Source organism: Daucus carota, chromosome 5 (genome assembly GCF_001625215.2).
Source record: "Daucus carota subsp. sativus chromosome 5, DH1 v3.0, whole genome shotgun sequence".
NCBI classification, from domain to species: Eukaryota; Viridiplantae; Streptophyta; class Magnoliopsida; order Apiales; family Apiaceae; genus Daucus; species Daucus carota.
The window spans coordinates 32011319-32026211 of NC_030385.2; the positions used below are offsets into that span (position 1 = coordinate 32011319).

The 14893-nt window shown below is 31.1% G+C and overlaps 1 protein-coding gene and 1 long non-coding RNA gene across 2 annotated transcripts; both read right to left on the reverse strand.

Moving 5' to 3' along the window:
* Positions 1-8294: 8294 nt before the first annotated feature.
* Positions 8295-10277, reverse strand: LOC135152600 (uncharacterized). The gene is made up of 4 exons (XR_010291921.1): positions 10230-10277; positions 9931-10129; positions 9165-9273; positions 8295-9066 (listed from the first exon to the last, which is right to left on the reverse strand). It is a non-coding gene; the product is annotated as an uncharacterized LOC135152600 (long non-coding RNA).
* A 1367-nt stretch (positions 10278-11644) lies between these two features.
* LOC108222191 (uncharacterized) lies at positions 11645-13976 on the reverse strand. The gene is made up of 4 exons (XM_017396097.2): positions 13704-13976; positions 13118-13286; positions 12575-12684; positions 11645-11975 (listed from the first exon to the last, which is right to left on the reverse strand). The coding sequence occupies exons 1-4, from the start codon at positions 13815-13817 to the stop codon at positions 11850-11852; spliced, it is 519 nt and encodes a 172-aa protein (XP_017251586.1). The 5' UTR covers positions 13818-13976; the 3' UTR covers positions 11645-11849.
* Between the last annotated feature and the right edge of the window lie 917 nt (positions 13977-14893).

The following is a 14893-nucleotide window of genomic DNA, read 5'->3' on the forward strand; positions in this document are numbered from 1 at the left end:
AGTGAAGGACAACTAGACCGAGAAGAAGAGGGACACAAAAACAAGATAATCATGATACTAGAATTTGTACGAATAGAATACCGTCATGCTGATTCTTATACGGTATAAAGATAATATACGTATAAATTAAAATGTAATAGATAAACTTTAAAAACAACAAGAAAAGCCGTTGGATTGAAGAAAATGGACGAATTAGATGGAGAACTCCAATACTCCAAATAAGTGTGGTCTCCGTATAACTTAAGCCTTGTGTGACTTTATGTATTAGAGTATACAATGGCACTATGACCGTTGAATTAGGCATTTGCTTTTTTTCCTTATCATTTTAGCTTCTTTCCTTTACACACGTTAATCTGTGTTTTATGTTGATACATTATTTAGGCTGGCATGAACTGCTTTGCTTCTGCCGTACCTCTTACATTTCTAACCAGTTTAAACGTAAAGTTTTCAAAACTAATCAACTTACGTTCAACTTTTCAAAACTAACCAGTCTAAATTCTATTCAACTTGGGCGACCCAAACTAAATCTTGATCAAAGCATGGGTCGCCCCAGCCATGGACGACCACTGTGTGGTTTTTTTCAGCATGGGTCGCCTGTGTATAGGTCGACCCTCGGTGCTGGTTCTGATTTTACAAAGAGGGAGGCGCATGGAATGGTAAAGCCTGCATGTTACGTTTTCTGATTTTATTTTTTTTATGTGATCTTACTTGAGAATAACCACATATTTGTAAAATAATAACAATAATATTATAGTAATATTATCTATAAATATTATAATAATAATATTTGTAAATTCCGATTATAATAATATCATTCGTACGAATATTTTTTTACAAAAATATTTTTTTTCCCGATTTTGTTTATTATGTTAACCATATTTGTAAATATAATTAGAATAGTTAATATTTTTAAATATTAAATAATAATATTTGTAAAAAAGAATTCGAATAATATTTATAGAATTATATTTGTAAAATAATATTGTTATAATCAGAATTTATAAATATTATTGTTATAATCTGAATTTTCAAATATTATTGTTATAATCGGAATTTACAAATATTTGAATTCTTTTTTTTACAATATTATTGTTTAATATTTACAAATATTAAATATTCGAATTATATTTACAAATAGGGTATATAATAAACGAAATCAAAAAAAAGAGGAAAATATTTGCAAAAAAGAAAATATTTGTAAAATAATATTGTTATAATCAGAATTTACAAATATTATTGTTATAATATGTATTTTCAAATATTATTGTTATAATCGGAATTTACAAATATAACAATAATATTTTTACAAATATTATTGTTTAGTATTTACAAATATTAACTATTTGAATTATATTTACAAATAGGGTAAACATAATAAACGAAATCGAAAAAAAAGAAGAAAATATTTGTAAAATAATATTGTTATAATCAAAATTTGCAAATATTATTGTTATAATCAGAATTTTCAAATATTATTGTCATAATCGGAATTTAAAAATATTCGAATTTTTTTACAAATATTATTATTTAATATTTAAAAAATGTTAACTATTCGAATATATTTACAAATACGGTTAACATAATAAACGTAATCAAAAAAAATGAAAATAGTTTTTTAAAAAAATATTCGTAAAATGATATTGTTATATCGGAATTTACAAATATTATGGTTATAATCGGAATTTACAAATGTTATTCTTATAATATTTATAAATAATATTGCTATAATATTGTTAGTATTATTTTATAAATATGTGGGTATTCTTAAATTCATTCAAATATTACAAAAAAAATTAATCAAAAAACGTAATAGCTTGAGCTTGTACCATTCCATGTGCCTCTCCCTTTTGTAAAACCAGCACTGAGGTCGCCCTATACACAGGCACCATACAGGGGTCGCCTGGAGCGACTTATGCTTTGGCTAAGATTTAGTTTGGGTCACCCGAGTTGAATAAAATTAGACTGGTTAGTTTTGAAAAGTTGAACGCAGACTGGTTAGTTTTGAAAAGTTTACTTTCAAAAAGGTTAAAAATATAAAGGAGCATGAGATGATCACTGGAAAACTGAACATCCGTCAAGGAATTGTTGTTTGAAGCATTTTTTTACGGATTTATCAATCACTGAATTGAATCGAAACCAGGATCTCATTTTCCTCTAGCACTATTCTAAGGAGAAGACGCATGGACTTTCGGAGACTCGGAGACTTCATTTTCGGCATTGTGATTTGCCTTGGCTTGATCCTTGATCGAAAGTAGAGGACTCGAATTAAATTAATCTTCTACACATTGTAAATATCTTTTCGATTTCTTATTTTCTATTATCGAGCCTTCTCTTCGAAAGGGAGATAATGGGAGAAAATGAGAGTGAGACGAGAGAGGAGGAGAATAAGTAATAAAAAAATTAAAAAATGAATTAGAGAAAGTAGTATATTTGCAAATAATATCTAAAAGATAGTATATTTGTAAGATTTTAGAGAATATAGTATATTTGCAAAATTTTAGAGAATATAGTATATTTATTTATTTATTTGAAAAAAAATATTTTATATTTTGTGAAGGAAAAAAAATTAGATACATAACATTATTATTTTTTATATATAACATACTTAAGTCATTTGACATATTTAAATTATCCACTTCTAAATATTCAAAATAAAATGAATGGTGGTTTTTAAAAAAAAATCACTCTATTTCTATTTCTTAAAATTATGTATCTGCGTATTCATATAAATCTGAACTCGCGTTATCTTTGTTGAGGACTAACAATTTTACTTTCATCCAAAATCCCCGTGTCGTATGATATGGAACGGTCTTGATTCCGCAACATTGTTTTGTACTAAATTCGTACTAAATTCGAATACTATTCGAATAAATTATTTTTAAAAGAATTATATAGAAATAATCTACTAAGCCTATGTGCTACAGATAGAAAATTTACGCATTATGGGGGTGTTTGTTACCAGCTTAAAAACCGGACTCCTGGTTTATAAGTTAGAAGCACTTATTTCGTACTGTTTGTGTAAAGTCGAGAAACACTTATAAAAAATTAGGAATGCTAACTTTTGTTTCAGGGTTTCTGCTTATTTTCCAAACACTTTAATCATTTATAAGTCTTAACTTGTTTCTAACTTTTACTATATTTTTTTATTTTAAGCCAAAAACACTTATTTTAAGCTCAGCAAACGGCCTTTATAATTGTATAAACGACTAAAGTTTTAAATATTTACTTGCCTTACAGACTCGAGTTTAACATACCTACGCTATACATTTTGACATTCTTGTTCAGGAACTATATGTCCCTACGGCTCCACCAACACAATAGTATACGAAAACGTGTAATAGTAAGGAAACTGCGGGAATGACCCATTTGTGCCACTTGCGTGTAACCTCATGCACCACATGCTGTTCGATTAAATTAGCGAAAATCATGAGTATGATTAAATAGTTTAAGTGGTGGATTTAATTTTGCGGTGACATTATATCCAGACCCGTGAATTCGACCTGAATCATCCGGAAAAGTATTAAAATATATATTTATTTATAAGACATAAAAAAGGTACCGTAAAAAAATTAATGTTATTAATAACAAAAGAAATATATATATACCCAATTGGATAAGAAATCTGAATATTCTTTCTAATTAAAAACCAAATTATATAAGTTGTACGTACTAATTTGACATTGACAAGTTGCGTACATTTGTGTTAGTTGCGCTAAGAAGGAATTTAAACAAAAATTCGATATCAACCGACTAAATAGAACTTTTTCTATTGAAATTTAATGTCACATTTACACAAGTGATTATATATTATATTTAGAAGAATTTTATTCTACGAAAATTCAAAAATATCTAACGGCATGACAATATGCGCAAGTTTACAGCTTTTCGAGATGAAAACTTTGTTCGGCCAACTTTCCGCTTTTACGGGAGCAAATTATAAATTTATAATTTAACACGTATTTTCAATAAACTATAAAATAAATTATAATTTTTTTTGAAGCAATAAAATAAATTATAATTATATTCAGAATTGGGAATACCGCCAACTCTCTCTACGGTTTCGGTTGGTAATCATTTCTATTTTTTAGATGTTTCATTAACTTTTTATTAATAATAAAATTCTATAATTTAAATAACTCGACTAAATTCAATGTTTTCCATTAACTGCCAACATCTCTCTCACATATTTGTTAATATGTTATATCATTTATTCAATTTAACTGATTTTATTCTCCTATTTAAATTTCTTACCCAGTCTAATTATAAAAAAATATCTATTCCAAATATGAGTGAGAAGATCAATTCTGATAAATAAGAAAGGAAAAATATTTTCCAAAATATTTATCTATCAAATCATAATAGTAAAATAAAAAAAATTATGCCTGCCCGGATTATTTTGTCGCATACTAAATTGTTCCCGTGGAAAATGGAAAATAGAAAACGCCGCACTGTACGTTGTAGTACTGTTTAAGAAATAGACATTCAATAAAATATATAAAAAATTCAAACTTAAATAATCCAAGGAAAAAATCAATTCGTGGATGGTAATTTCTACGTTCCCCTCGTTTCTGAGGCAATGTGGAAGAGCTTTAATCTAACAAAAACATGTATAACCAGGTGTAGACGTGGCACGCATGGTGGGCCACGATTTATTCCATTACTATTTGGTATTGGACTGGGGAGTAGGAGACACGGTAAGCTTGCTGGGCCATAATGAAGTGATCATTTGATTTGTTATATATTACTAGCTGATCTTGCCGTGCTCGGTGCTTCGGGTTATGTTTGTAGTTTTATATTTTAGAATTGATTGTGTTTTAGTAGACAACCAATAAATAAGACCATAGATTATTACGTGTTTTTAGTTGTAACGTGTTTAAGATTAAATTCATAGACTGATATAATAATTTTTTAATAATTTTTTATACAATATTATAAGTTTTTTTAGAGTGATACGAACCATAATTATTATAATTTGAGCTAAAAATCTAATATTTGATATAAAATCAAATATCCCTAGTAAAGAAAATTATAATGTGAATCAAGAAATTATATCATATACTAAGTCAAGATATTTAATATATATATATATATATATATATATATATATATATATATATATATATATATATATATATATATATATATATATATATATATGCAATGTTTCAAAACTACTTAATCGAATAGACGCTACATTAGCGATGCATATATAAACCATGTTCGTCAACAAAGTTTGTCCGGTGGATGCACGATACAATTAATAAAAGTGTTTGGTTGAACTTGCATATTGTTTATAAAATGACTGTGGTTGTGAAGTAAATTATTGAAACCACTGAACTTGAAATATTTATGTTTCTGAAGCAATGTTTGAAGTGAAATCTGGTTTCAAACTTTTTGATATTTAAATGAGCACCTTAACAAAAGTCATCATTTTTCTTGTAACGGTGTTGTTTGAATGTCATATCTCTTGCATGGGATGTTAATACCTATTGTTAGTCATGATAGAACTATTTTCCATTAGTGTTTTTTGCTCTTATTATTTTATTTTATTTTGAAATAGAAGTGATATCTAATAATAAAAAGTCGTACGGCATCTACGATCGAGTCGAACAAACAGTAATTTGTAATCGCATGTTCTCATAAAAAGACAGTTAAACGATATTTTGAAGAAAATATATATATAAAAATACAGGTACCCGCTTCATGCATCCTCGTTGAATTATTGATACACTCTTCATCATGACTGACAGAGCTATCGACCAAAATGATGATTCCATACACATTTTCATCACCAAAATCAAGACTCTGGTTTTTGAATTGGGTCTGATGAGACCGAGTACTTCACTCCGAACATAAACAAATGATGAATAAAAAATAAAACTGAAACATTGGAACGAAGACAACTATTCATTTATGCATCCCTGCAGTTTGGGACATAAAATCCTTGATCAGATATTTCTCTATGAAAAAAAACGAAGCATTTCATTTGTGAAGATTTAGTAAATTAAGATTTAATATTCAAATATTTATTAAAATCTATAATAATAGTTAAGAAAAACAGAAATTTATGAATATTACATATCGAATATGTTAGGGATAATTATCAAAATTAAATATGAATCGAATATTTAATATTGTCATTCTTTTATAATTATAAACAAATATATTAAGCCAATATCTTCGAAAAAGTAATATCAATTTTATGATTATAATAATAGCGAGTAAATTAGTAAATAATGAATTTAAATGATTTAATTAATGATAGTTGATAAATAATATCTTTTTAATATTACTGGTAAATATTAAATTTATAAATTTTAAAATCTTAATAATTAGTAAATCAAGTTTTCTTTTTCCGATATCTTTTAATAGTTTTTACATTGAACGATAATCATTATTAATATTGGATGGTCAATATGACTTGTGTTTTGTAACTTTGAAAAGATAAAAATATAAACTCAAAAATTTCATTTTAATAGAATATATATGATTAAATATAATTCGAACACTAATAAAATATAAAATAAAACAAAATTAATTTAATATAATACACTTAATTCAATTAAAAATTTTATAAAAAAGGTGGGTGGAGTCGATGAAACTTTGTATTCTAAATATTTAAAATTTAATATAATACACTTAATTCAATTAAAAACTTTATAAAAAGGTGGGTGGAGTTGATGATACTCTGTATTCTAAATATTTAAATAACTATATTTTTTAATTCATAATATAAGTTAATATCAGACTCTTAATATTCTTAATTTAGTTTTAAGTTATAACTTATAATTAATTACTTATTATTGAATTAGTTTATTAAGAATAAGTTGATTTTATATCTTTTTGGTCATGTGTACACTTAGAAAACAAAACAATTAATATATCTCAATATTAAAAGTGATCCAAAATCTTTATCATCCTAAACACTTTATTTTTTAATTTTTTTTAAATTAATAAAAAGGTAAAAAGTATTATATCCATCCACTTCAACATTGTAAGCCCCTCTGCTAAGACTTAAATTATTATACTCTGAGAAAAGATTTCATACAGCCAACAAAGTTTCTACAAAGGAGTTATAAAAAACCAGTTATATTCACGGAAGGATCTCTATATTGTATATTCTATATCGCCAACATATACTGGTTCACATTTGCAAGAGGTGCAGGATCTCCAGAATTCACAAAACCATCAACTTACACAACTTTATTAGCTAAATATGTAACAACAGAAACAGAATACGTCTCTGAAACCTTGCTAGCTCCTCAACTTGGAACTTTTATAATACTATATGGACATATGCAATACTTCTACCCATCTACGAATGCTGCTTGTTAGTGATTAAAGCCAAGTAGGACGCAACAGTGGTACGAAACTAAGTTTGTTCTCCTTCAGAGCTTTGAATATAAGAAGTCTGCAACAGGCATCTTGCGGCATGTGGTTACTGCAGAGGGAGTTCTGAATATCCTTTCAACTGAAACTGCCAAATCAAGCAAGATCTCTTCCAAGGACAGCTATAAGCCATGAACACAGGATTTCAAAGAGCACATACCATTTTGTGATGTCCCAATAAAACCCTACAATTAATATTTACAGGAGAAAGAAGCCTAATTAAGGAAGTTGAATATATGCACAAAGTTAAAAACACCAGATTCATGTGTTGTGATGTGTCCAACATAACTATGTAGAGACTAAACTAAAGCCAAGAAAATCAACACAATGTACGACCTGCCTAACAGAATAGATTATCCAAAATATTATCATAGTAAATTCAAGCCTCCTTATGGTTAATAACATGGCAAAGACACCTGAGATTATCAAGCATTAGATTTTATACCAATAGGCAGCACACAGCTGTGAAGTAATTTTAATTTTTAATATAAAATACCTTGTAATGAGAGAATCACCATCACTTTTGTGTGTATTCTGCGATGATTTTGACTACGGAACATCACTGCGGCCTGGGTGACAGATTTTGAAATTTGTGAAAGAATAGATAACCATTTTTATGAAATAAAAGGCTGAATTGTAAAATTTATATCAAAGTGGTTGCCAAATATAATTAATGTGACATGTAAAAATTGTAGAAAACCACTTCTAACGACTGAAAAAAATAGGTACTTTGTGAATGAAGGTTCTCATTTATTGAGATGAGTATTTGGTTAACTTAAATCCAATCTAACCTGGTTTATTTAGTGACAAATTCCTGACAGAAACACTTTTAGCTAAGTAATGAGGTGCAAAAAATACTCATCCTATGAGTTCATTGATCATTATGCAAAAAATACTAAGGCCGCCCTTGCATATGACATGGGTTTTCCTGTCAAAATATCCTATGAGTTCATTGATCATTTAATATGCACTGTAACAAAAAAGTCGCCAAAATCTGTGATAAGTAATAAGGCATAGAGTAAACATATTAAGCACACTTCATTCCGCCAAATAGTAATCATGTCGGAATTGATAAGTCTTTGCCTGTTGACACAGCATTAGTATGGTTTGGGGTGTTTTGACAACTTGGATCAAACATGTCAAAATAAAAGACCGGTAAATATATGATAATGCCATGTATTCATTCTTTTCCCTCGCCTGCTTAATTTTAGGGATATAAGAGTATTAAAGTTATAAATAAATACTTTAATCGTTCAATCTTTACCTGTTTCTACTTTTCTATGATAGTAGTTGTAGTAACATCAAATTTAATCTGTTCTACATAGGTTTTTATTAAATGTATGATAACAGAATGGGCATCTCTGACACAACCATATAACAGGTTCCATCAGTGATGGCCTGCAAACACTTCGGTTCACAGCTATTTAGAATCATCACTGCTGTTTGTGGGTAGAGGGAGTTTAAATTCTCGTACTACAAAAGCTGCAAGAAAGTATTTGGTTTGAGCGAGTTTTTCAGTACCTTTGCTGTTGGTGAAGGAGATGTAGTTGTCATTAATCTTGCTAAAGATCACAGAGCTTCCATGTGAATATTTAGATGCACAGGAGAAGAGGTTGACTATGAAAGCAACCAAACTACTGTCTTCCGGCACTCCAGTTAGAGCTTCTTCAATGGAGTCTAGCCAGAAGAGGATATGAATGGTCAGTTAGTATATTTTTGGGTCATGTTCTATTAATGTTTTTACATGATACCTGATTTTATAGCATGCAGCATACCTTGGCGCAGATTTGAACCTGCCACTTAGACTAAATGATATCGTTAACGTCCATTACAATATTTGCGTGAAGGAGGAGAAAAATTTAAGGACAGATGGACTTTTATAACCTAGCACAACAGTACAAAACATTATAAATCATAACCAAATCAATCATCCAAACAACACGATTACGGATCAAGAATGTAAAACTCACCCGGTTTATTTGGATTTGAATTTTCTGGATTATCCATCACATTAATACATATTGCAGATGCTCACAAATATACGATTCGATATTCAAATGTTAGACATGTCAAAAGCATTAGAGTTTGAACTGGGGAGCAATGTAATCAAAATTAATGTTCGTTTTGGTAAGCAGCATTATATCAGTAGTAATTGTAGGACCTCTCGACGGGTTAAACGCCATACAACACATTATGCATACCGTTCAAGGATACAGCTAATGAAGAGGCCCGGGCAACATGAACATCATTGGCACTTTTCGAGAAACTATTAATTTCAGCAATATTAATTTCAGTGCTCAATTATCACACAATTATCTCCCGAAATTGCAGCACAATTCTACACACACTAAGCTATTCTATGTGAGTCATTATTTAGTACAAAATCAATAATAAAACCATGTATGAAAATATGGCACACCTTTGCCCCAAACTAATTACAATTGCAATTAACAATCAACTAAAACTAAAACTAAAAGAGAAAAAAGTATATACTAATAAAAATGATTTAAAAACTATTGAAAAATGGAATTATGTACACACCTGGTGGATGAAGTGCAGAAATAAGCCACAATTTTCACGATGATGCCGACAGTTTTACTGTTCACGATCAATGTCACTGATTCACTGCGATTTGAAATTCAAGGAGGAATTCGTGCCTGAAATCATGGCTCGAAATAACTGTCTAATATTTTCAAAAATTTCCCCGGATCATCCAGCAGTTTTCGGATCCTATCAGAAACTATTAAAAAATAGAACCACCAGTTACAACAGAGTCTAAAAAACTAAAACAAAACGCACCACCACTATCACATAATGAAACATTATACAGAAGAACTGACCATTATCCATGGTTCCTGATATGTAAAAATTGATGCCAGCAATCGTTTTATGGTAGAATTACGATCAGAATTCGGATGAAGGTCACCGGTTTCTGAAATTTGAAATCGAAGGAAGAAATGGTGGCTGAAATCATGGGTTCCGTAACTGATAAAGGATATGCAAAATGACCAACCATGCCCTTTCCTAAAAACATAATTGAAACACAACAGATGCACTCGTATAAAATGGCGTTCCCTATATTGCTTGTTGTATAAGACTTGCTCATAATGTCACCAACAACAGTATACATCTGTCTCCTGGCCTGCTTATCACCATTGCCGAGAAGTGCTAGTATCTTCAGCAACTTGAGGAGTGCTATTATCCATGGTCAATAAGCTCGGAGTGGTCGGAATGAGGAGAAAGCGAGGTCGCGTTTGGAAGCGGGATCACAGTTGTGCACAATTTTGAAATGAACGTGGTAACTGACCGCTGAAATCATGGATTGTCAAAACTGAAAAACGTACTGACCCGCCCAAGTTCGGATAATCCGGAAAATCATTCAGCAATACACTGTTAAATGTTCCGGGTAAGGACCCGTTTTGGTTTGGATGGTCCAGTCTGCTTGTGCAATTACGCTGAAGTCCCCAGACGTGTATATTTTTTTTGTAGAGTAAGGGCAGAACCTGTAATTTGGCACATCCTTTGTATTCAGGAATTAGGATTATACATATATATATATATATCATGCTTGCCGATCTCGTTTGTCATCGTGTATGCCTTTTGTACAAATTCATTAGCTGGAAATCTATTCGTAACCTTGTTATAGCATCTCCAAGGGTAGAGACTTTTTAGCTATATCATCCATTTGGCATTTATGTGTCATCTAGTTGGCATGTTTAGAGGATGTGTAAAATGTGAAACACTCCAACCATTACCTCTTAGCAAAAAAATATGAATAACTAAAATTGGGGTAGCTAGATTTGGAAGACCTCTAAATGAATTATGCATAATTTTAGATAATATGATTATACATAACATCATTGGAGTTAACATAGAACCTATTAGCTATAATTTTAAATTATTATCTATATATTATATTATAACTAACAACTATACATAACACCCTTGGAGATGCTCTTACGATCCTAATTCCTAAGCCCATTTAAAATTAGAAAGCCCAAAAAGCTTTCTCTTTTGTTCCTGGTATAAAAGGATGTGCTTTGATTAAGCACATGATTTTAGGGCCTAGCCCAGTTTAAAATGCTTCCACGAATGTATAAAACTAGTTGTCACGCTGCGTCTTCTTCAACTCATACTCAAACTAGTTAACCATTATTCTTCTAAAATCTACATACATCTGCAGAATTTGAAAAATAACGATAGGGATAAGTTATGAACTAGTAGAATTGTTAAAGCAAAAGTTTGGTATCAGTTTATCAAATAATTAGAAATAGTGCTCTTCTCATTTATTTAGCAAGTCAGCTTCTGCATTCTGGATATATATATTACAGATACTCAGTACTCACCACTATATTACATTAATCTACCATCTTGAATATGCAATCATGTACTAATATATTAGATAAGTATCACAACAGCATTCAAATCTATGAATGCATATATAGTTCCAGAGGAGAGATTTATTTGTTGTGAATTGGTGTTTTCCGCTGTGGTGGGCTATAATCCTTCTCCAGAACCACAAGCCTTTCCTCCACTCCCTCATTTAGAGCCTCCTCTTCCTCGTATGGTCTTCGCGATTTTGAGCCCTACATGATACTCATCGATTACATGTTAAGCTTCTTTCTTGAAACTTTACTGTTTACAAGACTATTTCAGCATATACATGTACTATAAGAACTGATAAACTAAATGACAGTTTTGCTTTATGACCATTGAGTTCCTAATTACCAGTTGGAATATTTTCTTTAATTAGCAGGAATACTTATTATTTTTGAATATATATTCTTAGGGGAACTGACTCTCCACTCCACGGAGTAGAGGCAAGGTCTGTGTACGTCTTATTTTCCGCATACCCTGCTCTTCGAGCATCATACACTGCCTAACTAAGTTTCAGTTATAACATATTGCATGTTGCAAAAAGTGGAGACGACAACTTGATGGGAAGCGCTGTAGGAATCACTATATGAGTACTGTATATTTAGCTGCATATACATGGGACCAGAACTATTTAGTGCATAAACATGAGCATACACATATAATGCACACGGATCTTTTGGCCTTTTCATACTCTGTTTGGAGACACTGAAAGAGACATTTTACCAGTCACAATTCTCCCACTGCCCCCTGTTCAGAGTACTAACTTATAAGTACTCGGTGATTAGTTACTTAATGATCAACTAATTACCTCTGCCAGAAGTTGTTTTGCATTTTGAGAGGTTGGCTGATCAATCCTGTTGGGGGATGACATTGACTCATCAATCCTTTTTTCGGACAGTGACACATCAATCTCACTCCCTGCATGTTAATTACATCCCTATTAATGTTTCGTCATAGGATAACACAATAATACTCTTATGAATTATTGCAAATAATATCACAATAATCATGAATTCTGGTCATAGTATAATTAGCAAGTTTCATGGCTCCCTTTGTTATGATAATGTATATTAATATTGATTGAACCTACAAAATACAAGTATTTTCGTGCTAAAAGCTAGAGTGCTGGATCTTTATATGAACCGGTGCTGGAGATCTAATCATCGGTGTGATTTTTTGAGTTGAGAGTCTAATAAAAGTTCTGAGAACTTTGAGTTGGCTGCTTAATTGTGAGATGGAGGACGTGTCATTGGTCTGGAATAGTCGGAGAAATAAACAGGATTTGTGTGCTGGTGCTTTGGTTGCAAGTGCCATGACACTGAAACTAGAGTAGACTTGTTTGAAATAACACCTCTGTGATCTTCATGAGTTTTTTCCTGCTGAGAAGTATCAGTTTCCTTTGCTGCGTCTGGAATGTCTGCACTGTCCTCGTCGGCATTATGAACACTTTTCTCAACCAGGCTCTTGTTTGCATTTGTATCTTCGTCTTGATTCATCTTAAAGTTGACAACCTTAGCCATCTGGGAAAAAAAATCCCAATAGAAACATAAATCACCAGATGTAAACATATTTGTCAATTGTCGTGGTAAGTATAAGTATTTGTGTACATAGCCATCATTTTTTTGAGATCTATATATATTCTATATAATATAAACAAATTTTTATGATCTTCAAATATTAAAATACTGCTGGTTCTACCGGAGCTTTTCATGAAAATCAACTTTACTAATAAAATTCACAATTCTAAAACCTTGAAATTTGTACTCATTTTTAGCGTGAGACAGTGAGATTGACTCTTCTGCATTCTGAAAAATTGCATATTCTCACATTTTCTTAAAAGTGCAGAACGATAATTCTCACGTTAAAATATCAACCCCGCCCTAACTAATTAACATTTAACATATAAGAATACCAGAGAAAAATATATAGAGACTTACCTTGGCTGGAAAAATTTGTTGGGGGAAATCCTTATCGAAAAGCGGAAGATGGCGAGCGATACAGGCATGCATGCAGAGGAAGATAAAGATGAGAAGAGATGCAACAGAGTACATGATTCTAATGATGATGATGATGATTGCTTGACCAGGTAGTTATATGGATAGGTTGTACTAGAAGTGCATATGAATGTGATAACTAGAAAGGAGTATATTTATATGAGTTTGATTGAAGGAGATTTAACCGAGCAATCTCAGTCGTAGCAAGTGATAGATAAGAAGATAGAAGAAGCTAGAGCGAAGCAGGGTTGTGGCATTAAATAAAGGTGGTGAAAGAGAGTAGTTCTGGTGTTAAGTTTGTGATGAGACGAGACAGTCTATGGAGAGAAACGTTTCGGTCCACGTCTCCAGTGGACTCCCCTTGTCTACTGATATTTTCTATCACCAGTCCTCTCACCTCTTGTATATATTCTATACAAACCAAGCGTTTCAAGAGCTTCACCACACTTCCTTCCTTGGCCCCTCAACAACTATGCATGCATCACTATTTATGCATGTGCGTCCGGTTCTGCCTGTAACTGTGTATACGGTTAAACCTGAATTAACGGATACTATCAGAGAATTTTATCCTATGTATTATCGGACATCCGGATTTGACTATCGCTCATCCAGAAAATATTAAAATATAAATATTTGTTTGTAAGACGGTTAAACCTAAATTGTCAAAAAATCATAGTTTGTGTGATTTATTATACAAGCTTAAATATATTTCATTCGACAAGTTTATATGTGCATGGAAAGGTCGCTCGCAACTAATTACGCATCTATGCCGAGTAATTCAAACAGAAACATAAAATAAAGACACAGTTAAGTGACGGCAAAGACTAAAGCCAAATGGTAAGTTAACAACATGCTAGAGTCCACCGTGTTTGTTCAAACCGATCTCATTTTGTCTCCCTGGATCGCTGTTTCATTCATGTTTCGTGGCTCCGTGTTTTCCACCTTAATTTCTTACCACAGCACAATACCTTCTTTGACCTTTTTTTCTTTAACTGAACATTTTAGTTTCTCGTGTACAGGTCCATGAATACTAAAATAACTTATTCAACCTTGTTCTGTTTTTTTATATGACGCTTTGACTTGTGACACTTTGACCGGGTAGTTAAAAATATTATTTTTTAAAATTTCCTTTT